Source organism: Sarcophilus harrisii, chromosome 4 (genome assembly GCF_902635505.1).
Source record: "Sarcophilus harrisii chromosome 4, mSarHar1.11, whole genome shotgun sequence".
NCBI lineage: Eukaryota > Metazoa > Chordata > Mammalia > Dasyuromorphia > Dasyuridae > Sarcophilus > Sarcophilus harrisii.
Window position 1 is genome coordinate 338740225 of NC_045429.1, and position 24869 is coordinate 338765093.

Consider the following 24869-nt stretch of genomic DNA (forward strand, 5'->3'; position numbering starts at 1 on the left):
GGGCCGGAGATGGAGATGGGCTCGCTGGGGGTGGGGCGGGAATCGGAAGAAAGTGGTCTGGTCTAGGCCCAGGCTGGTCCCAAAGGGCGGAGTCCATCCTCCCGGCCTCGGGTTTTGATGGGGCCGCGTCAGCTGACCGGAGAGCCAGAAATTCGGAGCTGCCCAGTCGCCGGGTCCCTCCGGGAGTTCGGCACACCTTATTCCCGCCTGACTGAGCCCCCAGCTCTGCGATGTGCCCCCTCCTTACTATCCCTCTCCCAACAGATGGGTAGTGGGTGCCAGGGAATACCTAGAGAGCGGGAGGGGGCGGGGCTGGAGAAAACCCCTCCCCCGAAGAAACTGAGTTTTATCTTCCTCACGCCTACGCGGGATGACCCTCTTCCCCCCCCCCCCCCACCCCGAGAGCACTGGCACGTCCCGGAACCTCGGCCTCCCGGCTCACGCGCTACTGGCCTGGACCAGAAACTCCGCCCAGTTCCCTCTTCCTCCCCCCACCCCCGACTCCCATCGGACTGGGGCGAGCCGGGGCTTGGGGAGGAGGGCCTGATCACAGACGCCGCACACCTGCGCCCCCCACCCCCGCCCCCCGCGGGGATCCGAGGGAGTCCCTCTTCCACTCCCAGCGCCCTGCTTAGGCCTCCGCCTGCCTCCTCAAGTTTGTGGCGTCCTGAGCTCCCCCCAGGTAGAGGAGCATTCACTTTGGGCGTTCGGTCTCCCAGAGCTTTCTGCCTCTCAAACAGCCCCCGCTGGCGCCCCCACCCACTTTACCCCAAAAGTAGTTCTCCTGGTCTCACCCACGCCCACTCCCGCTTCTCTTCTTCAGGAAACCAAACCCAGCTCATTAACTGTCTAGGGATGGCCCGGATCTGTTGGCGTTCCCTTCTACCGTGACAGCTTCTCCTTTCGTCGTCTTCAGAAAACGAAAGAAGGCGGAACGAGCAGAGGGTTTTGGTATGAGAGACACGACCCTGTGAGTGGATTGTTCTCTTTTACTTGCCAACTTCTGTGCAAGGCAGGAAGGAAAAAGGTCAGATCCCTCTTTTCTGTAAGAGGTGGGGGGGGGGGGGTCTTGCACCGCCTTCAGAGGTCCCTGGGTTGGTTGGTTTCGCTTAATTTCTCTTTTTACAAGAAAAAGCTCATTTGAGAAGGGTGCAGCATATCCAGAAGTTACATCTGCAAAATCCAAAAGCCTCGAGGAGACTTTCCAACAAAAAGGATGGGAGTTAAACAGGAAAGTGTCAATTGTGTGCAACACTAACAGATAAGAGGGGTTTGGGGCAGGAAGTCGCATAATTTTCAGGAAAACAATCAAAAAAGCCCCGTGACCTTCAAGGGCAAAAACTTATAAAACCTTGGTGATTTTTCCCCCCACAAGTGAAACTCTCCCTCAGGATGGGTGAGACAGTCTCCAGGTTTGGCTCTCAGGCGAGCGAGAGCAAATGTCTCCTGTCCCGGGATCCAGCTGTTGGTAGTGAAGCCTCCAGTTATTCCAGCATCAACGGCAGCAAGTCTGTTCTGCCCTGTGCGCCGTGCACAGGCGCGGCCACCTCGAGCTTTGTGACCTGTCCTACCTGCCAGGGGACAGGCGAGATCCCGAGTGGTGAGTCTGGAACTTCATCTCTAAGCCAATCTTTCACAGAACCAGCCGCGCCTGGATGCGGCTCCCTAGAGGACTCCGACGTCCATAGTTGCCCCTCACTTTTGGCTAGCCATTCTTCATGGACAGGTAGATTTCTGAGGAGACTGCCCAAGCTATAACTCCTGGGGGTTTGGGCTCAAGGACATGAGGGTGGGGGTCAATAACTAGAGACATCTGTTCCCTTAAGATCAGGGAGGAAGGAAGTAGGCTTTGAGATTGTACTTTTGCTCTCTAGATTTTAGTGCCCCAGAGTAAATCAGTGAAGCGTTTAAGCACTAAATGACTGAAATTTAACAACTCGGAGACCAGACTGCATGACTTGTATGTCGAAGTAAAATTGAGATCTACTTGAAATATTTATCTTTAAAATGTGTTTGTACAGATAGGAGAAAGGAAAAAATATCAAATGTATTTCCTTGTCATTCGACTTGCCTGGCCTATATTGCCAAGCACTGTGCTAGAAACAAAGAAACGAAATTAATAATCCGTATGTATGTATATGTAACAAAATAGGCATAATTTTTCTAGCAGGCACTAGCATCTTAGGGAGTTGGGAAAGGCCTCATGTAGTAGGTGAGGACTGAGCTTGTTGGGGCACCAGGCCTGTGTTATGGTGTCACCTCTGAAAGAATTCATGACTCGGTCCCCAGCCCAAGCAACGGCAGGCATTTGGGGTAATGCACAAGGCCCTGTTCCTTAAGAGAAATAGGCACTCTATTGGAATGAAGCGTGGTGTGTAGATAGAACAGAAAAATCTCACAAACATGCTGGTCTGGTTCAGACCACAATCGCCTCAGATAGAAACTATACGGAAAAGCCAATGGGGCAGGAGGGGTATTTACGACAATGCTGTTATAACGAACCCCTTCGTGTCATAAGTTCAATCAAAGGATGGTTTTTGCTGTTGCTTCGAAAGCACCGGGGAAAGTCCCTTTTGTGGTTTTATGGTCACCATTCTATAGGGATAATGCATTCATTGGTTACAATATATTTACCTAGGGCACTAGGTGCTTCCTGGTTGCCTAGCAATTGTTGCTGATATAATTATCGCTAACAACCTTGCTATCCCCATCAAGCTGAGCCTTGAAGGAAAATGGATTCTGTGAGGCAGAAATTAAGGAGGAGGGATTGAATTCCACTTGTGGGGGGTTCCACAAGGCAGGAGGTGGAATTTGGTGTGAAGGATGGCAAGAAAGCCAGTTTGATTGGAGTAAAGAGTATATGAAGGGGAGATAGATGAATAAATTTGTATTTGAGCACATACACACATATACACATATACATACACAATTTTCAGAAGTAGTGTGGAGTGAGGTCACGTCAAACATGAATTTGTATTGGATTCTAAGTGGTTTGGAGAGACAAGGGGGCCAATTAGTAGGCTTGTGCATTAGTCCAGGCCAGAAGAGGTGATAGGGTAGGAACAAGGATGATAAGCCACATGAGCAGAGAAAAGGGAGGGAATTCGAGATTTGGAGACAGAATCCACAAGACCTAACAATTAATGGAAAGTGTGGAGTGAGGAAGAGTGAAGAATAGGAGGTGACTCACCATTGCAAACCTGGGTGACTGCAAGGATAATGATATCTGTGATAGAAATAGGAAAGTTTGGAAAACAAACTGGATTGGGGTCAAAAATAGTAAATTCTACCCCGACTCCAGGGTGCATCCCAATCTGCTCTTAAAGAGAGCCTGGTTGAAATCTTCATACAGCTTCTTATCTACTTAAGCAATACCAATTTAGAGTATAAAATTTTTTCAAGTTCACCTCCCTTCCTCTTGCAAAAACCTGGAGGGAGGGTGTCTTTAATTCAGTTTAGTTTTACAAGCATTTGTTATGTATCTCCTATGTGCTGAGTACTGTTTGAGATGTGGGAGTATGAAAAATGAATCCATGAATGTTCAGTTATTTCGAAATTTTTGTGACCCTTACTTGGAGTTTTCTTTTTTTTTTTTTTTTTGGTTGTTGTTGCTAAGGTAATTGGGGTTGAATGACTTGCCCAAGGTCACACAGCTTGGAAGTGTTGTGTCTAAGGTCAAATTTGAACTCAGGTCCTCCTGACTTCAGGGCTGGTGCTTTGTCTACTATGCCACCTAGCTGCCCCTACTTGTAGTTTTCTTAACAGAGGTATGGTAGTGGTTTGCCATTTCTTCTCCAGCTCATTTTACAGATGAGGAAACTGAGGCAGAGTTAAGTGACTTGCTCAGAATCACCCAGCTAGTAAATGTCGGAGTCTGGATTTGAACTCGGGAAAATGAGTCTTCCTGACTCCAGACCCAGAGCTCTACCTGTTATGCCATCTAGCACTTAATTACTAGAAGGATTCAGCTTGTACACAAACAAGAGAGAAGTATGGAGTAATTCTGGTCCAACAGCTAAGTGCCAGTAGACAGGGAAGACCTGAAGACAAAAAGGAGGTAGACCTCTTGATAGGAGGAATGTGATCTAGGGCATAGATTGAGGGATTAACTTTGCAGTGGATGTGAACAACCTTATCCTCTGAATCTGGAGGAAAGGAGGGAAGAAAACAGGTGGACAGTTTTTATTTTATTTATTATGTAGAGAAATTGAGAAACTTTGTAATAAATCTGAGTTCGAGCAAGCCATGAATTGTTTTTTCATTCCTAATTGTTTAATATATTTCAACATGATTAATCGAGTTCCTTTGTAATCTTTATTTTATACATTTAAAAACTTTGTTCTTGAGGTGATTCAGACCAGTTCCAATGATCTTGTCATCAAATGAGCCAGAGAGAGGACTGTGAGAATTGAGTGTGGTTCACAACATAGCATTCTCACTCTTTTTGTTGATGTTTGCTTGGATTTTATTTTCTTCATCTTTTTTTTTTTTCTGGTTTGATTTGATTTTTCTTGTACAGCAAGATGATTGTATAAATATGTATGCATATATTGGATTTAACATGTATTTCTACCATGTTTAACATATATTGGACTACTTGCCATCTAGGGGAGGGAATGGGAGAAGGAGGGGTGGAACTGAAACACAAGGATTTGCAAAGGTTATTGTTGCAGAATTGTCCATACATATGCTTTGAAAAAGCTTTAATTAATTAATGGGGGAAGGGGGAGGACTTTGTTCTGAAAAGAAGTCTATAGGTCCATATCAAGACTGCCAAGGGAGGTCATGCCACAAAGAAAATTAAGAGTCTTTGAATAGATGGTTTGGTCTTTCTAGTAAACTTGGAAGGCAGAGTCATCATCTTGTAAGAGACAGAGTTGAGGTCTGAGGAGAATGGAACTTTAGAATACTTCTCAGGTTGGGTGAAAGAGAAATTTTTTGCCCATTACCAATCTTACAGTTTCTTCTTACTTCATATCTATCATCCTGTGACTAAAAAGGGATCTTTTCACAGTATAATTTATTGAAAAATCTTATTTTGGCAGATTAGATGCCTGTTGTTGCTGACTTTCAGGGGTTCCCTGTAGCCAGATTGTGCTGTAGGTCAAAGGTAGAATTGTCTGCGAAAACTACCTTCCTGTTATGTGAAATTGTGGAGTTTTTCTGAGATGGGATGTGAGAGTTAGAATTATTTTCCAAGACCCTTTCCCACTACTTTTTTCTTTTCAAAAAATTTAATTTTTAATTTATGGAATAAAACAATCATTTCCATAAAATAGTATAACAAAAAAGATGATAATATACGAAACTGCAATTCTATTTTATAATTGTGGAGGTTTTCTGAGGAGCTGGGATGTTAGGGTTAGAATTAATTATTTCCCAAAACCCTTTCCCGCTACTTTTTAAATTTAATTTTTAATTTATGGAATAAAACAACCATTTCCATAAAATAGTATAATAAAAAAGATTACATATGAAACTGCAAATCTATTATGTATAAACTGATACTTTTTTTTTTTTTTTGTCTGCAGAGCTGGAAAAGCAGCTGGTGGCACTCATTCCATATGGAGACCAGAGGCTAAAACCCAGGAGAACGTAAGAGGCCCCCTATTATTCATTCTTCAAACTTTTACAAAGACACTGCTGTGTTGCAAGGCTCTGGGCTGGGTGTTGACTTACTATAGGAAATGAATTAAATATAGTTTCTGTCTTCCAGAGTTTAACTGGGGAAGATATATTTTAAATAAAATATTTTATTAGTGAATTACATATACAAAGAAGGTGCGACAAAAGTTTAGAGAAGAGAAATATTCTTTCCAGATGAAGGCCTTCTGGAAAGAATTGACATTTGAACTTTTTAAAATTTTAATTTAATTTGGGAGGGAGGTAGTCATTTTAAATTCTAAAATCTTTTCTTTCCTCCCCCCATCCTGCACTAGAAAAAGCCACTATTTAAAACATACATGCATTTATATATGTAAAAGTATACTATTCATATTTCAGAGTTCTTTCTCTGAAGATGGATAGCATCTTCCATTATAGGTCCTTCATAATTGATTTGAGTATTTATATACTCAGAATACTAAGAATAACTTAGTTGCTCACAGTTCTTCAGATACCATTACTATTACTGTATACAAGTGTTCTCTTGGTTCTGCTTATTTTACTTTATTTTCCTGCAAGTCTTTCTATGTTTTTCTAAAATCACCCTGCTCATCATTTCTTATAGTGAATTGATTCTTGAAGAAGTTAAGCTTCCAAAAAAGATGGAGAAAGAAAGCTTGGACTGTTACGGGGAATATGAAAAAATGGGTGGGTTTGGATAGCGGGTCTGCTTAGCAGGATGAGGTGAGGTGAAAGGAATAAAAAGGAATAAAATGAGAGACCCTTGAATGCCAGACGCTTGTTTCAGTAGTGGGACGGGGATAGGGCCCGGACACGTGATTTCTTTGGTATAGGGATCTCTAGCTACTAGTGCCACTGAGAGTCCGAAAGCTGGATGATACACAGAGAACTGTAACGGCTTTCCCAGGGTCAGCCAGCCAGTTTCCCGGAAGCTGGGTCTTTATCTGTCCTGTTTGTAATGGAGACAGTAAGGATGGCCGCTGTAGCTTACTAGCACTTTCCTCATCTTCTCTCACTTGATTCTCACAGCCATCCTGGAGCTATCATCTCTTTTTTTAGAGATGAAGGCATGGAGGATTTGTTTCACCACTAATAGGTGTCTCAGGCTGAACTGGAACTCAGGGTTTCCTCACTCCCAACTTCAACGCTCCAAACAGCACTTAGTGCAGCACCTGACACAGTGGGCGCTTAGCCAATGATTTTTGGCCGACTGCCCCCCACGCCTCTTAGCTGCCAGGTTAAGGGTGGACCATGGGGAGCCCTTGGCGGCTTTGTGAGTCAGGACTATGACATCAACGTGACTGCCTGCCTCGGACCCTGCTGTTCTCACTTTGACACTATCTCCAGTGTTCTGCTGTCTTTCCTCAGCCCCAAGCATTGACACTTAGAAAATTCCAGATATTGAAGGTGACCCCTTTAAAAACAGGTCATCACTCTTTGAAGTTTTTCTTAATCCAGGCCCTACTTTTAGTTCAGTAAAGATAGCATAGGGCAGCGGGATGGTGCAGTGGATGGAGCACCGGGCCTCCCATCGGAAAGAAGACCTGAGTGAAGATGTGATTCAGACACTTTTTTGTGGGGGTGGGGGTGGGGCATCAGTGGTAAGTGACTTGCCCACGGTCATATAGCTAGTCAGCGTTAAAGTGTCTGAGGCTAGATTTAAATTCAGGTCCTCCTGATTCCAGGCTCAACACTCTATCCACTGTGCCACCTAGCTGCCCCAGGTCTCAGGCACTTAATGAGCTGTGTGACCCTGGACAAATCACTTCACCCTGTTTGCCTCAGTTTTCCTATCTGTAAAATGGGCTGGAGAAGGAAATGGCAAATCGCACTCCAGTGTCTTTGCCAAGAAAACTCCAATGAGGTCACAAAGAGTTGTACACAATTGAACGATAAGAGCGTATAGATCTTTCCTGTTCTCAAAGACTTCCCTCAAGGGAGATCTCTGGCTACTTCCATCCTGTCAGGAAATTATTACCGTCTGTAATCACTAACCTTTCTATGGTAATTGAAATTTGATTGCCTTGTTGTCCATGGAGACGGAAAGCAGATACTCATTTTTCTTGTGGTCGCCTTTTAGAACTTTGAAAGCAATCCTTAAACCTTGCTGCTCATTATATAGACAACTTGAAATTCATCCCGTTGCTGTCCAGGCCAGTAGTCCCAAGTAGTGTTGGTACCTGGGATGCTTCAGAATGGCATAGATACTTTCTGACTCTTATTTGTGCACCAGACACTTTGGGGCAAACCAGGACTTTTTATGGGATGGCAGTAAGGCAATATTTTTTTTAATAAATTACTTTACCCATGTTAAGAACAAATATTGGGCTTGTCATAATATAAACGTGAATATTATGTAACTAGTCTGCAGACTGGAGAACTTGCTTAGACTGGTAGTCATTCATCACAAACCTTTAAAAGCTTTCTATGTGACACAAAGATGATAAACTAATTTGCAGAATGAGAGACATTTTGGGATGTTTGACTATGTTTATATGATACAAGGGTTATTCTTTCTTTTCTTTTTTCCCTCTTCTCTTTCCTTGGTAGGTGGTAGGAGAAAAATGACATCAGAATTTTTTCTTTTCTTTTTAAAGATTCAAATACAAAGACCAAAAAAACAAACACCATTTACATGTACGGTATAACACCACAAAAAGAGAATTCACTAGAAACCATAAATCTTCATTTCTCAGTTTATTTTTAATGTAATAACATATATATGTGCATATACTTATATCCATATTTATGTAAAACTGTTCTATATATCTATTAGTTAATACTTTCTCTAAAAGTGAATAACATCTTCCTTCATAGATTCTTTGCAGTTTATAACACTCAAAATACTTAATCATTCACAGTTATTCTTTGAACAACATTGCTGTTATCGTATACAACAATTCTCTTCTACTCATTACAGTCTTCATTATTTCCTTCCCTGTTTTTCTAAAATCAACCAGCTTATCATTTCTTATAAGCACAATAATATTCCATCAATCATATACCATAACTTGTTTAGTCATTACCCAATTGATAGGCATCCTCACTATTTCTAACTCTTTGCAACTACAAAAAGAGCTGCTATTAATAATTTAGCATATATAAGTTCTTTTCCTTTTCCTCCTAATCTTGGGAAATAGATCTAACAGTGGTATTGGTCAAGGGTATATACAGCTTTTTAACTCTTTGATCATAATTTCAGATTGTCCTTCAAAATGGTTGGATCAGTTCACAGTTCCACCAATAGTGTATTAGTGTCCCAATTATTCCATATCCCCTACAGTATTTGTTATTTTCCCTTTTTATCATTTTAGCCAATCTGATAGATGGGAGATGATGTCTCAGATATCAGCATTTTGGGGCCACACTTTGCCATGCTCTCTATCTGAAGCATGAGAAGCCTTAGTCTTATCAGGGATTTTCTCTTTTCTATTTGTATCTATTCCTGGTGTTTAGCATACTTCCTGACACAATTGGGGGACCTAATGTGTGCCTATTTGGGAAAACACCTGGCTGTAATGGAAACTGAGCTCAGCAGTAATCCTCAAACCAGAAACCCTCCCTTTCTCATGGACCTACTTCCTTGCTTTTTCACAGAAAGCTCTACGTTTCTCTGGCTGTGTTCACCTGCTTGCTGATGACATCCCTTATCATCTTCTTTCTATTCCCCCGATCCATCCTGGTACAGCCAGCCGGGCTGAGTTCTTCAGAGGTGGCCTTTACTGACCACTCCATCCTCCTCAATGTGACGGTAAGTTCTGTCTGGGTACCTACCCTCTTGCTCACACGGAAAGAGCTATAGTGTCTGAACTGATTTTTTCCAGCCTGCTCTTCAGTACTGTCACACTGGGGCAGGTTGGGGCTGGTCAAATCACTGACCCTAATCCTGTGATCAGCAAGGCCCTTTAGAGGAGGAATGGGAACTTGATGAAAGGCAGAGCCCAGATTGGTATCAGAGGAGAAGAAAGGTTATGCTCTGGATTGTAATCAGGGAAGGCAAGGCATCTTGAATCCCCAGAGGCTGAGAAAGAATACAAGATTACTGAATGTGGGTTATGGAACAGTTTTGCCTTTTAGAGAAAGCAGCCTTGATCTTTAGGTTGTTTAGTGATTTAAGAGCGTTTCTTATGGACTCCTCACTATAGGGTCCTCTGCAACCTAAGAGTTGACATTTAAGGATGTCAGATTGTCAGGTTATTTGACTGTTGGCATTCAGACAGAATTTGGTTCCGGCCTGCCTTAGGGAATGGTTGGTGACCTCATGTGTCTCTGTCTCTCTCTCTCACATACACACACACTTTTTTTTCTTTTTAGAATGTCCTCAACATTACCAACAACTACTACTATCCCATCACTGTAACCCAGCTCAACATCGAGGTCCTGCACTTATTGCTTGTTGTGGGGCAGATGGAAGAAAGCATCCTTTTGCACATTGGTCCTTTGAGCAGTGAACAGGTGACTCTCATCCCCTACTGGCATCCCTCGAGTTGGCTAACTCTGCCCACCAAGTGTCTCTTGGGGAAAGGTGGAGTATGATAGCTATGGCTAACTATACATGTTTTATTGGCAGATCATCTATTCGGTAACCAGCAAGATAGATGATGAAAACACATAGTGAGTATTGCCAAAAAAACAACTCCCAAAAAAACTTTCCCCCTTATTCAGCAAAATGAGTTAACCATTAGGAAGTATGCTAAATAGTGATTTCCAGTTGGAATAGGGCTTCAAGTGGTATTAAAAACAACCCAAATTGCGTTTAATTCTGGGTGCTTTAGAAGAATCTATTAAATGGTTTTTTGTTCATGAATGTGTTGTATGCCCACCCTGTGGCAGTCTTTTGGGCTCATTTTGGTCTGACCAGCCTTAACTTCCAAAATTGTGATGTCATTTGGTCCTTTCTGAGCATGAAGGACAACCACCAGCAGCAGCTCAGGCAGCTTGCCCTGGGAAAGAATGCTTGTGTAGGTGTTGGGCAATGTTTGGGGGAGCTGGGGGTTTACAGAGTCAGAGTCAGTTTCCTTCTGGGAGCTGGGCCTGAGATAGATGGGAGCAGACATCCCTGCCTGCCGGAGCCCGCCCTCACATGCTTGCTGGTCTCTTGGTTGGTGGTTTTATATATATAATACAGCACATGATACAAAGGAGGAACAGTCTGGGGGCTTGAGAGGCTGGGGACACGTCTGTTTCCTTACAAGACACCCTTATCACTATAAACAATAACAGGGGCTGTGTGTGTGTGTGTGTGTGTGTGTGTGGGGCTGTGTGTGTGTGTGTGGCTCTGTGTTTGTGTGTGTATCTATTTTAATCTCTCAGCAACATCTGTACCTGGTTGAAAATCAAAGTCCACAATGTACTTCAGCACATACGGTGAGTTGGGGGGGGAGAGGCGGGACTCTGTTGGCCCTTCCCCTTGGCTCCTCCCCTCCCCCTCCTAGCCTCCTTAACTCTGCCTTTCGGGTAGAAAGCTCTCTGGCAGGAAGTGCATGGTGGGAGGGGGGGCCTTGTGGCACCCTCTGCTTTAGAAGACCCCAGCTACCTTTCTAGGCCTTAGTTTTGCTCTTAAAGATACATACAGCAAGTGTTGTCTTCTTTGATGCCCAGTGGTTTATTGAAAGCTAGAATGGGGGAGATTGAGTTGTTGCTGTCCCAAGGTTCTCTTGAGAGCCCCGGGGTTGGTTGGCAGGGTCCCCTGAATGGCAAGGAGAGCACAAGTTAGGTGGAGGTGGCCTCAGAAGCCCAAAATAACAGGCCAGGCTCCTCTTGGAGGTAAAAGACTTCCTGCCAACATGACATAATAGTCTTATTCCTCTCTAGGGGCACCCTGACCTGCTCCTACCTGAGCCATACGGAACAACTGGCTTTCCAGAGCTACGACTACGTGGACTGCCGGGGGAATACCTCGCTCCCTCACTCACTGGTGCCTCACCCACCATGATGCTGCCTGCTGTCCACAGCTCCCTCATCTCCTGCCCTCCTCCTATTGCCCTCTGCCAAAGGACTGCATTCCACTGATTATCATTTTGGGCCACGAATGAAGAAACCCAGCTTGGTTCCCCCTTCCCCACCCCGGGATTGCCTGTGGAAAGGAGGCTGTGGCAGTGCTGGGAGCTGCTGACAGTAATCCTGACCTGACTGTCTGAAGGGCCTCTCCCCAGACCAAATGGTACCCAAGAGAAAAGGCTGGTCTAGGGTTTTCTCCAATGTAGGGTCTCTGTCCTGTGGCACCTCCTAATCCTGCTCCTCCCCCCACATATTCCCCACCATTTTAACCAAAATTTTGCACTGAGATGAAGATATGATAGGGTCTTAGTTGAATGTGGAGATAGTTGTGGTTTAATGTGACTTTTTTCTCTTTTTAGCATGTGCACTTTCAAAATGTACCTTCCTGCTAAGTGTGAGGAAGGACTTTGGGGTCTGCTATACCTCAGACTATGGAGTGTTAGGGAGCCCCTTTGTGGTAGAATCATGTGCCTATTAACAGTCTTGATTATGGATCTTGGGGAAAGTTAAGGCAGAAAATATAGTCATGTGTTGTTAGTTATATCCTGGGCCTGTATCTGCTGGATTGCCTCATTTGAGACCCTCTGAGTTTTCTGTTAATCCTTGCCCTGTGTCCCTGGAACATGTGCTAGAAACCCCTGAGCACTGAATCATGTGAGAGGATTTTAAAGAGAATACATCCAGAATCTGTCTTTCCCCTAGTAGTTTGTACTCTGTCATCAGAGGAGGAGAGCTGACCGGTTACCCTGTACCCAGGCGGCTGTAACTCTGAGGGGGGCAGAGGTGATGGATTTTACACAGGCCACTGGTTCCTAACTGCCCGGTCACTATGAGTTCTATTTCAGCTAACACTCCTCCTCTGCTTTGTGAAAATAGCTATATTTACTCCCTTGGAAGTAGGTGATGAGAGTCAGTAGTGAAGGCTCAGGGACAAGGGCTCCACAAAATGAGAGGAAAGGTATAGCCTCCACAGCTTTTGAACCAATAGTGAAGCCACTTTCAAAATAGAAAAGAGGCCTCCCAGGTCCCAACAAGCAAGCAGGTCTGTGATTTCCTTCATGGTTTTCTCTCTGTTTTGAGAGACTAAACTTCAGTGGTGGAAAAGGGAGTTTTACTGCCACTAACTAGCCCTGTCTTCTTACCTGAATCTGCCAAGGAGAGAAAGGACGTCATGATTTTGATATTTTTTTTCTTTTTCTTCAAAATGGATTTGCCAGATCATGAGGCAGGACACAAGGAGCTATTGAAGACAATCTCTCTTCTCAGGAATGTCTGAGTTGGTCCCTGCCTTATGTCAGGGCTTCAAGCTTTTCCAGAGACTTTTTGATATTATGACGTCAGGGGGAGGCTGGGGGAGTAGGGAAAGGGGGATTTATCCTTATCCTTTCCTCCTTTTTGTTGTGAAGCCAGAACTAAGCCTAAAATAAACCCCTAAGACTAGCCTGTAAGTCAAGGCTATTTGTGTTGCTTTCTTGACAAGGGGGAAGAGGGTATTGGGGGAAAGCTTCCCTAAGCCACCCCCCCCCCCCACTCCAGGCCTAGCCGGCTTATCTGACCCAAAGCAGTGCCCCCAACCTGCAAGTACACACTTAGGCCCTTGCCCTTCCCCCCACCCCCAGTGCCTTTTAACATTGGAAAGGAAAATGTGCCAGTGCCAATGCCTTTCTCCTCTCCTCCCTAGCCCATTGCATGCCTCAGAAACCCCAACCAACAAGTCATCTGCTGGCCCAGTCCAACAACCTGCCCAGGATCTTTGTAGGAAAAACATTTTGTAAACTTTAGAGTGCCATGTCAAGGTTAAGGAGTTAGGGTGAGACCATAGATGTGTTCTGGGGGTAGCAAATTCAGAGATGATTTGAGGACCACCAGGTGGAGCTCCCAGAAGCCTAATTATCCTGGTTGGTTTTGTTTGCTGGACAGGAAGGAGCAGCATTCCAAACTTCGTTCTAGTTGTCCTTCCCAATGTTCCATGCACATCCAGCAAGAGTCTTTTTTTGTCATTTCAAGAACAATTTCCTTTTTTTATTGATGCATGCCATTATCCTCAGTGTTGGGGGAAAGATTTGTTAAGGGAATGTTTTAGATGCCAACTTTATCGATTACTGATTGATCTCCTGATGAACAACAGTGTAAGGCTGGATCCTCTCTCTCCACTACCACTGCTGGACATACTCCATAGCCTGAGGGAGGGGAGAGGGAAGGAATGGAGCAGGCAAGTAAAAGTTAGGCACTTACTGAGCTCAATGAAGGGGCTAGCTAGAGTTTGACTTGGAGTCAGGAAAATGCAAGTTTGAATTCTGCTTAAAAGATTTTACTGATTAGCCCTGTGATCCAGGGCAAATTTGTAACCTTTATTTCTCCCTCAATTTCTTCATCTATAAAATGGATTAAATAATAGCACCTGATCACAAGGTTAATCTCTGTTTCCTCAAATAATAATAATAGCACTTCCCTCCTTGGGTTGGGACAGGTGGTGCAGTGGATAGAGCACTGGGCTTGGAGTCAGGAAGGAGGCCTGAGTTCAAATCCAGCTTCAGACAATTTCTAGTTGTGTGATCCTGGGCAAGTCACTTAATCTTGTGTTTGCTTCAGTTTCCTTATCTGCAAAATAAGCTGGAGAAGGAAATGGCAAACACTGAAGAAAAAACAATAATTCTGGAGTGTACTGAGGTTCAAGTGAGATGATAATTACAAAACACCTGTTTTTTCTTATTCCTATTTTCTCATTTTTTGGGTCTAGTATCTTAAGTTATTAATTATCCCATTCTTTTGCACCCAGGTCTTGCATGTTTCCCCCTTTCCACTATGTTCCTTTTATCTCACCCACCAATTTGCCCAACTGTCACTTCTCTTGAGCCTTCTTTGTAGCTGGCTGCATTACATCCCCTGTCTAGAATTTGGAGTAAAAGAAAGAAGGAATTGTCTATACTCACTGCCTACTGCCTCCCCCCCCTTTCCTTACCACATTGCCTTGTAGTCAGGCACCAATTATATATATAATACACATATATATATTTAATATTTTGTTTTTTATGTCACTCTTTCCCTTCTCTCTCACCCAGAAAGCCGGCTTTTATAATAGAGAATTTAAAAAGTGGAGGGAAAAAAAGCAATTCAGCAAATCTGATTATCACACCAACTTAGTATTAACGCTGTGGTATTCCACATTTTTCAAAGTGAGGGTGACATGGGGTGGATTTTTCTTCAGAGCCAAGATTGGTCATGATAATTACACGTTTTTATAGATGCGGGGCATTTCGTCAGGCCTTGTTCTTTCTGCCATATTCAACACATTTGATCATTCCTCAAAACCTGGCACCCTTCCCTTGAATTCTTCCAATTCCCCAGCTGAAGGCAATTAGTCCCCACCTTTTGTTGTAATCTCCACCTACAAATTTAAATTAAACCCATGTGGTTCTGGCACCAACCTGGCTCAGGGACTAACCCTAAGGGGCAGGATGTAATTAGGTAATTAGAATCAGAAGACAATGTTAAATCCAGCTCCACTGCCTATTGTCAGTGTAGCTTTTAAGTAGAGGCAATCTGCTGGGGATGAAATAGGACAGGATCATGGGTACATATACCAGTAGAGTGGTGGGGTCTTGGAAAAGAGTCTCAACCCTCCTCCCCATGGCAATTTCTCTGGATCACAGCTGGAAGGGGCCTTAAAAGCCTTAGTCCTACCCTCCACATTTTTTACCTCTCATATGGTTAACACAATCCCTGAATGACTCTCAAAATCTCGGGTTTCTTGCTGCTTCTGCTGAGTTCCAGTCCTGCATCTTCAACTAAAGTTGGACATTTCCACCCGGATGTCCTGCTATCATTTCAAATGTGCCTAAAACTGAACTAGTGATTTTTTTTTTGCCCAAATTAGCTTTTTTCATATTTCCCATTTTTCCTTTCCTTCCCTTTCCCTAACTTTCCTTTTCCTTTCCCTCCCCCCCACCTTTGCCCTTTCCTTTTTTCCCTTTTTTCCTTGCATCTCTCCTTTCCTCTTTCCTGCTTCCCTCCCTCTCCTCCTTTCTTTCCTCTCTCCTTCCCTCTCTTTTCTTCCTTCACCTTCTTCCCCCCCCCTTCTTTCCCCCTACCTCTCCGTTTCCCCCCTCCTTCTCCCTTTTCCTCCCTCCCTACCCCTTTTTCTTCTCCCTTTCCCTTATTCCCCCCTTCCCTTCCCTTAATCCCCTCCCTTTCCCTTCTTTTCCCCTCCCTCCCCCTTTTCCTCCCTCCTTCCCTTCTCCTTTCTCTCCTCCCTCCTTCCCTTTCCCTTCTCCCCCCTCCCTTCTTTCCTCCCTCCTTCCCTCTTTCCTCCTTCCCCCTTCCCCTCTCTCCTCCTTCCTCCTTCCCTCCTTTTTCCTCTCTCCCTTCCTCCTTCCCTCCCTTCTCTCCTTCCCTTCTCCCTTCTTCCCTTCCCTTTTCCCCTTCCTCCCTCCTTCCCTTTTTCTCTTCCTCCCTTCTTCCCTTTTTCTCTTCCTCCCTTCTTCCCTTTGTCCCTCCCTCCTTTTCTTTCTCCTTCCCTCCCTCCCTCTATCCTTCCCTCCCTTCTTTCCACTCTCCCTCCTTTCCTTCTTTCTTTCCTTTTTTCCTTCCTTTTCTTTCTTCCTCCCTCCCTTCCTTCCTTTTTTCCTTCCCTTTCCTTTCCTCTCTTCCCTCCTTCCTTTCCTTTCTTTTTCCCTAATCTCCCTTTCTTACTCTCTTGTCTCCCTCTCCCTTCCTTTTTCCCTTTCTGGCTCCCTTCTTTCCCTTCACTTCTTCCTCTTCTCCCTGCTTTCCTTCTCCCTCCCTCTCTTCTTTCATATCTGCCTCCTTTCCCCATTTTTTCATATCTATTTCCTCCCTCCTTTCCCTTTTCCTTCTCTTTCTCCCTTTATTTCCTTTCTTTTTTCTTTTTTCTTTTTCTTCCTCCTTTTCTCTTTCCTTCCTTCTCTTTCTTTTTTATCCACCTATCCTTCCTTTTTCTTTCTTTTCTTTTCTTCCTTTCTCCCTCCCTCTTCTCTTTTTTCTCCTCTCTTCTCTCTTCCCTCCTCCCTCTCTCTTTCCTTGTCCCTTTTCCTCCTCTTCATTCCTTTCCTCCCCCCTTTCCCTTCATGCTTATTTCTTTTCATCTCCATGACATCTTTCTCAATGGCCCAGTCTTTGGTGTCTTTCTCCTTTGAGCTTCTATAACACCTTAATCAATTTTACTATTCACAGGCACCTAATGTCTACCTCCTTTTTATCATCCTTAATCTTTCTTTTGTATCTCTTCTGCATCTCTGAAACTACAAGCCTCCTGAGGCCTTGGATTGTCTCTTTTCTCTGTATATTCCTAGTGCCCACTATGAGGTATCTCACACATAAAATGCATTTAGGAATCCCTTGGTGATTGTGATTTGAAGCCCCTTACAGAGAACTATACCAATCTTCCCCCCCCCCCCCCCCCTGCCCTTACCATAGCAAAGTGACAGAGCCCTGTATTCCTGGATGGGGATTGTGATGGGAAGAGAGTGGGGATTGCTTGCCCTTTCCTCTCCCCTTACAACTTATCCTTTCCTAGCATTATAGACTCAGAGGTGGAAGGGCTCTCAGGGGTTGGGCATCTAGGTCTAATTTCCCCTTTGTTTACAAGTAGGGCAACTGGCTTAGCTGTCAGGTCGGGTGATCTGCCCAGGGGTCACGCGGGTCATAGGTAGTAAATCAAGTCTTTGCACTCCAAATCCAACACTCCTCACAATTCACTCACACTCATTCTCTGTCTCGTTCTTACCGTGTATCTTTTTCCACGTTTGGAATGGCGAAGAGTAGAATCTGGGGCACCTGATGGTGGGGTTGAAATGGAACAGAAAACAGAAGTTATTGATAAATAGTTCCATTCATTCATTCAATCCTGTATGATTGCTACTATTGCTAGCTGTAGGAGTGTGGTCTGACCTTTAAGATTCTTTTTACTTATAAATCCCATAGTACTGTATGCAAGGAACTAAAAAAGTTAGCTAATTAAAACAGACCACTTGCCCTCGTAGAATTCACAAATTTTTAGGGGGTATTTGACACCACCCAAATGATCAATTATTATTAACAATAGCTAATTAATATTATTTTGGAATAGGCTCTTTGCTAAAGTTGACCATCTGCTGACAATTGTTTTAGCAATTTATCCTGTCAGAAACAAGTTTAGAAGAACTACAATCATTATTTTCATTCAACAAGCATTCCTTAAGCACCTACTATGTGTCAAATTCTGGGCTGGATGAAGAGAAAATAGATTCTGGGCTGGATGAAGGGGAAATAGACTTAATGGAAACAACCTGTGCTTCCAAGTAGCTAACAATATACTACTGGGGATGTTAGGAGGAAAACAAACTTGTACACATAAATCTAAAATATATACAAAATTATACCAAGTAGTTGGGGAGAGAGGGTACTAACAACTGGGGAGGGATAGGAAAAGTCTCATGCAGGGGATGACTTGAGTTTTAAAGGAAATGATTTTTTAAGAAGCAGAGGTGAAGAGATTTTCTTAAGAGGCAGAGTGAAGAGTGAGTGCATTCCAGCCTCAGGGGGAGAGCTTGTGCAAAGAGTATTTGAAGCAATATTTATACAGATGAAATCATAGAATCACCAAGTGTGAAAGTTCTAGTAAGTCAAGGGAATACAGGAAAGCTTCCAGGAAGAGTTGGCATTTTAAGGTTGAGTATATTTCAACAGAAAAATTTTCCAGGCTTAGGAAATGTTCTTAAGGGAACAAAGATATGGATGGAGATAGGAAAGATATAACTGGGCAGGAAGGAAGAGGGGATAGCAAAGTGAAGGAAAGTAGTATGAACTAAGGCTAGCCAGTTAAGAAGGTGCCAGCCAGGTAATACGGCTTTGAATTCCAGCCTGAGAGTTTGTACTTTGTTTAGAAGGCAAATAGGACACCTACCAGTGAATTTGGGTACAGTAGTAATAAAATGAGATCACGAAGATTTTAACAGCAGTTTATAGGATGGATAGAAGAGAAACTGGAAGCTGGGAGATTCATTTTAGAAGCTCATGCTATAGTCTGGGTCTAGAATCAGCAGGAACACAAAGGAGGGGACAAATGAGAATGATTACAGAAGTAAAAAGGGTTTTGACACTTGATTGGATGTGGAGGCTGAAAGGGGCAGAACCAGAGACTCTGAGTTTCCACTTCTGGGTATGAAAATTTCCTAGAAAAAAGCTCCCACTCTAAATTGTTTTCAGTCCTAATATACTTTTGATGGCCTGCCATCTAAACATCTTCCCAGCTCTCTGTATTCTTTCTCTCTCCTTCTCAAACTCAGGACCTCTTTTCCCAAGGTACCTAATTTGTATTTATTTCTTCATCTATATGTTGTTCCCCCCTCCCCAAAAGAACAGAGATTTCTTGAGGACAAGAACTATATCTATTGCATCTCTTTGCAATCAGTAAACAGACATGTAAGTGATGGGTAGGCTATTGGTCCCTAAGTGGGAGGGATATAAAGAAAGGCTCTCAAGGAGCTCCCTGTCTACCCAGTAGGTGCTTGAGAAATGCTTGATGAGCAGCAGATAGGTTGGGAGCCTGTGGTTTTTCATCTTTCAGGTCCTACAAGCATACAACCAGACTTAGGCTGGGCTTGTCTGGGAGAGGGGGCTGGGTAACTTGGTGCTCCCTATGGGGTGATCCCCTCTCTCTGCTCAGCCCAACTCCACATCCCCACCCCCCAAACTCCCGGGACAGCTCACTTACTGTGTTTGAACTCTTGGGGTTGATGGGCTGCAGCAGCAGCAGCAGCGGCGGCAGCGGCGGCAGCTTGCTGATGACCCACGGAATGAATTTTGTGATGATGGTGACCAGTGTGATGTCCAGTCTCTCTCTGTTCTTTGCTCTGACGTTGGCTCTTGCTCTGTTCCCGGTCCCGGACCTGGCTCTTGCTCTGGCGCTGGCCCTTGCCCAGGCCCCGCTCCCGCTCCTGGCTCTTGCTCTGACATGGGTCCCGGTTCCGGTCTCGGCTCTTGCTGTGGACCACTTCCTGCACATCATCTTGGTCCTCCTCCTGGTCGTCGTCGTGATCGTGGTTTCTGCTCTGATGTTGGCCCTGACCTTGGAAGTGACACTGGCACTGGCACATGCAGTGGCCCATAGTATGGCGTTCAGGAAACATGAAGCAGCCTCTCAAGTCATCTGGATTCTCTCCAGTGAGGAAGGCGCTGGTGTTCCGGTGAGAGGTCTCTGGGCTCAGGTTGCCATATAGGTAATCAGCGTCAGGGCTTGGAGAACGGTACCGTTGATAGGGTTCAAGACCCATGCAATATCTTTGTTCCTCCAGGTCATTTTCTATCTTTTTGTTCTTCAATTCCTGAGATGTTCCAGAGACTGCTTCAGCATCCAGTCCCTCACTTTCCCAGCCAGGGCTGTGCTGATCTGATGGTGATTGGGTGACCAAGCAACCTCCCCCAGCCCCAGGTAATGGCACCCTTCCAGGGTTGTGGGTGGGGAGGATGGGGTGGGGAAGGGTAGATTTGAATTGGGAGGGGGGAGAAGGGATGAGTCAGTAATACAAATGACTTTCAACAGTGAGCAGAATTTAAAAGCTCAGAGTCCTAGAGCTGAACTTCCCCCCTTAGTCCCTAAGCTAAGATCTGGCTCACATCATAACTAGCTGAGTCAACAAAGAGAGCCAAGGACAGGAAAAGTCAAGAGGAAATCCCAATGCAATTCAGCAAACATTCATTAAGCATCTATAGCATGCAAGGGACCATGCTCCCAAGAGGCTTTTTCTCCCTCCCCTCCATCCCCAATGTAGAAATTCATTGCTGAGAAGCAATTGCTACTAGGGGGTCCTTCTCTCCCAAGTATGTGTACTTTTCTCCTCCTCATATTTAAATCTTTTCCAAGTCCCAGACTCAGCTCCCCTGCTGGCTATTGGGAGATTTTAAATAAACAACTTGGGGAGCAGATTAAAAGAGAGCAATCCTCAGAGGGTCCAGGCTTCCCCTCACTTACCTGTTGAAGCTGGTAGTGTCTCCTCCTGTCCAAAGCCATCTGTCTGCGCCTGGCTTCCCAATGATAAGCGCTGGCCATGGTGTTGGAATTTGGAGAAGGAAAGGAGATAGAGAATGGTAAGGAAAAGAGAAATGTTGAGGGGAAAGGAGAAGGGAGAAGGGGAGAAGAGGAAGTGGGGGGAAGAAGCGAGGAGAAAAGGAGAAAGAGATGGATAGAAAATAGAGAAGAAAGGAAGAAGGGAAAAGAAAGGGAAAGGGAAGGGAAAGGGAAGGGAGAGGAAGGAAAAGAGGGTAGGGAAAAGGAAGGGAAAGGAAAAGGAGGGGAAGGGACAGGAGAGAGAAGAGAAGTTACTACTTTTTCCACCACACTGTCCCCTCCTCCATGAAAAAACCCTGTTCAGCCTTACCTGTAACCAGAGCCACCTCATAATGTAAACTGCTGTCAGGGCAACTGGGATAGAGGAGGTGGGTGTGTATGTGTGTGTGTGTGAGAGTGTGTGTGTGTGTATGTGTGTGTGTGTGTGTGTGTCTATGTGGGTGTGTGTCTGGGTAGATGGAATGAGGGAGAACTGCTTGTCCCCATAAGCATCCCCAACGTCTCCATCTCTTCCAGTCTCTTGAGAAAACAATTCCCAGATTCCATCTACTTGACCCACTCCCTCAGAAACACTGATGGCACTGAGGGAAATGTCTCAAGGAGGCCAAGTCAGGCTGGTCCTTTGCATTTCCTTTCTGGAATCTTTGTACAAAGGTATGAATTCTGCAAGCCCCATTCCCTTTAATATGTGAATTTCCTTTTAGGGAATTTTAGGGAATCAAAAGTTTTGAGCTACAATAAAGGAGAAATGATTCAGTTCAACCAACACACTTATTCAAATCAACAAATTACAGCCAAGCATCAAGTGCCTACTATTGTAGGTACTTTGCTAGGCACAAGGGGATGCAAAGAATGAAATAAGTGCCCTCAAGGAACTTACATTCAATAACATATACATATTAGTAAATACAATAAAAAAATAGACCTGTGATTTCCGTACACCAATGTACAGATTGCTGGGTGAAGGAATTCCTCTAACAATAAATGCAATTGGCAATCTCATATAACTTACAATCTTAAGGAAAGGTCTGGAGCCCTGAGAGAGGTCAAGTTACCTGGATCTCATACCCCTGAGCTGGTATGAGACTCATACAAAATCTGACTCGTACAAAACACAAAATATATACCAACTGAAGACCGAGTGAACGGGGCGAGGAACACCTCTAAATAACTGGGAAAGACCTCCTGTAGGAGCTACAACTTCAGCAGAACTTTGAAGGAGCTAGGGATTCTAAAAGGGGGATATGAGAAACAGTCTATGCATAGAAATGGAGGCTGAGGGGTAACCAGGTGGCCCAGTGGGTAGAGCACAGGCTCTGGAGTCAGGAGGATCTTATAGTTCAAATTGAAATCTCAGACTCTTACTAGCTATGTGATCCTGGGTAAGCCACCTAAAAGTAGAAGAGAAGTAGAGACTACTGGATGAGGAGCTACAAAAGTCTCTTTGTCTGAGGTACAAAGTGTGAAGGGAAGAAAAATTAAATTAGCTTGAAATGGGAGATTGAAGCCAAACTAGAAAGGGCTTTAAAAGTCAATCAGACTTACAGTGTTTTATCCTAGAGGCAGTGGGGAAACCCTGGAGCTTCTTGAGTCCAGGAGCTACATGGTCTACTGTGTTCAAAGGACTGTGCTTTATACTGGGATAGAACCAAATTTTCTCATGGAGTTTTCGGTCTTTAAGAAGAAAGGCGCGGGTAAGTATATAACGCAATAATAGCAGGTAAATGCGTCATAGAGGTATAAAACAAAATGCTCTATGGAAGGGGAGAAGTCATTGTGACTGGAGAGATCAGAGAGAGTTCGTGAGAAGGCTACATCTGAATTGGACTTTAAAGGATCGGGCTCTAAGCAACGCGTCGGGACTCCCTCTCCGGGCCACCTGTCCCCAGCCTCCTCGGAAGACCTGCACGGACTTGACAACTTGGAGGAGCTCTCCCCCAACAAGAGCTCCCAAATCCGCGCGAGCGAGAGCGGGCAGGACGGCGGCAAAATGTTTATTGGAGGTGTAAGCTGGGATGGGAGCCAGAAAGATCTCGTCGGATACCTGTTTGGTTTTGGAGTAGTCCTTGAAGTCAGCGCATTTAAAATGGATCCCCTCTCAGGGAAACTCGAGTGGTTTTGCATTTGTGCTTTTCAAAGATGCTTCCAATGATAAGGTCCTGGAACTTAAAGAGCCCAAGCTGGATGACAAGTTGATAGACCTCAAATGGGCTAAAGCGAAAGGAGCTCTCCGAAAAAAAGCATTTGTTGGTGGAGTGAACTCGGATATATCTGAAGAACAAATCAAAGAATACTTTGGAGCATTTGGAGGGATGGAACAGATTGAACTCCTTATCCACCGAAAAGGAAATGAAAGAAGAGGATCTTGTTTCATCACATATACAGATGAAGAACCAGAAAGAATGATTAGAAGTAGATATCATCAGCTTGTTTCTGGGAAGTGTGAAATCGAAGTTGCCCGGCCCAGAGATGTATACAGGAAGCAACAGCAATAACAGGAGGGAGAGATGTTGCAGATGGTAGGGGTGGTGGTAGGGGAGATGGGACTAAGGGTCTTGGCCCAAGGTCAGAGTCAAAACTGGAACCAGGATTTAATAACTATTATGACCAATCATACTAGCTGTATGACCCTGGGCAAGTCACTTAACCCTGTTTGCCTCAGTTTCCTGATCTGTAAAGAGCTGAAGAAGGAAATGGGCAAAACTACTCTAGTATGCTAAACTGTCATCAAGGATACTCTTTGTGACTCCATTTGGGATTTTCTTGGCAAAGATAACGGAGTGCTTTGCATTTCCTTCTCCAGTTCATTTCACAGATGAAGAAACTGATGTAAACCAGATTAAATGAGTTGTACCGGGTCACAGAGTTAAGAAATGTCTGAAGTCAGATTTAAACTCATGAGAATGAGTTCAAGACTTGTCCTCTATCCACTGAGGTGTCTAGTTTCCCCATAGTAGCTAGGATGATGATCAAGACTATAGTGGCGATGGCAGATATGTTTATACTGGATATAACTATGGGAACTATGATTATGGACAAGGATATGCAGACTCTAGTGATCAACAAAGCAGGTATGACAAAGCAGTACGGGGGGTCAGGGTGGGGTTGGTAATCACCAAAATAATCACCAGCCATATTAAAGAGGACCTGGAGAAAACAGGTATGGATGCTATAGCAACCTATCTTGCAGGATAAAGACACTGAATGGAGAGTGGTTTTCTATTGTTCTGAGGTGACTATTATGTAAAAAAAACTTTTACTGTACAGGACACAACTGTGTCCAATTGTATATAGTGGGCCACTTCTTGCTTTTATTTTATCCTTTGCCATCTGTATTACAGCAAATGTGAATTTGCATTGATACAAATTTCATTTGTAATATCTCACGTTAAATGATTCTCAAAAATAAATTGCTTGTCATTGTTTTTTTGTGTTAGGTACTTGAGAGCTCTATAAATATGTAACTTAAATAAACAATAACTGAATCACAATTTGTTTTTCAGGGATTCTTGGACAGTGCGGAGAAACAGTGGTTCTTTATAGATAGCAAGCAGCAAATTTTGCCTTCGTTTCCTAATTCTCTTGATAAGATCTATGCTAAAAATTCATGTCCATGTTTAAAATAACCATAAGTCCTACTATGCAATTCAGCAGTTTTTGTAGCCCATTCTTTGGGTATTTGTGATGAGAAATATTAATTCAACATATTATGAGTAGTTGAAATTGTTTCTATCAGGCCATAGATTGTTTGACTTTTATTTTCAAAAGGAGAGTCCTTTTCACTAACCACCATGAAATAAGGCACAAAATAATTGCTTTTATGATTTGATATGGCATTTTGAGTCTATGTATTAAAAAAAAAAAAGCAATAAAGCAAAGAACTCTGCCTCCCAAGAAACAAAATAACAAGAAAACAAACCTAAACTACTCATCTTATTCTGATTGTCACTTCCATTGAATATTAGTGTAATTCAAATTGCATATTCCTATATTCATTGAAAGTCGATGGAAATGGAAATTGAAACTTGCATGAAATAATGAAGAGCAAAATGAACAGAACCAAGAGAATGTTTTATATAGCAGTGGCTTTCAAAGTGTGGACCAGGTAATCCTGGGTGTGTCTGAAATCCTTTCAAAGGGTCCACAAATTCAAAATTATTTTTATTTAATTTAATTT

General features: G+C 43.8%; 2 protein-coding genes and 1 pseudogene across 6 annotated transcripts; 2 read left to right on the forward strand and 1 right to left on the reverse strand.

Moving 5' to 3' along the window:
- The first annotated feature begins 94 nt into the window (after positions 1 to 94).
- Positions 95 to 13083, forward strand: TMEM106A (transmembrane protein 106A). 2 transcript variants are annotated; one of them, XM_003768152.4, is made up of 9 exons: positions 95 to 682; positions 824 to 970; positions 1376 to 1600; positions 5532 to 5595; positions 9223 to 9376; positions 9940 to 10080; positions 10196 to 10239; positions 10939 to 10992; positions 11440 to 13083. In XM_003768152.4, exons 3-9 carry the CDS (start codon positions 1393 to 1395, stop codon positions 11558 to 11560), a joined length of 786 nt encoding a protein of 261 aa, XP_003768200.1. In that variant the 5' UTR covers positions 95 to 682; positions 824 to 970; positions 1376 to 1392; the 3' UTR covers positions 11561 to 13083. The 2 variants fall into 2 exon arrangements, with proteins under 2 accessions (XP_003768200.1, XP_023358087.1); XM_023502319.2 differs by lacking the exons at positions 95 to 682; positions 824 to 970 and having other exon boundaries at positions 1000 to 1600.
- CCDC200 (coiled-coil domain containing 200) lies at positions 12710 to 22356 on the reverse strand. Of its 4 annotated transcripts, none has more exons than XM_031966354.1 (5): positions 22238 to 22356; positions 20597 to 20666; positions 19340 to 19949; positions 17372 to 17421; positions 12710 to 12973 (listed from the first exon to the last, which is right to left on the reverse strand). In XM_031966354.1, the coding sequence occupies exons 2-5, from the start codon at positions 20633 to 20635 to the stop codon at positions 12920 to 12922; spliced, it is 753 nt and encodes a 250-aa protein (XP_031822214.1). In that variant the 5' UTR covers positions 20636 to 20666; positions 22238 to 22356; the 3' UTR covers positions 12710 to 12919. The 4 variants fall into 4 exon arrangements, with proteins under 4 accessions (XP_031822214.1, XP_031822215.1, XP_031822213.1 ...); XM_031966355.1 differs by lacking the exon at positions 22238 to 22356 and adding an exon at positions 21003 to 21021; XM_031966353.1 differs by lacking the exon at positions 22238 to 22356 and having other exon boundaries at positions 20597 to 20832.
- Positions 21961 to 24829, forward strand: LOC116423626 (annotated as a pseudogene).
- Positions 24830 to 24869: the final 40 nt, after the last annotated feature.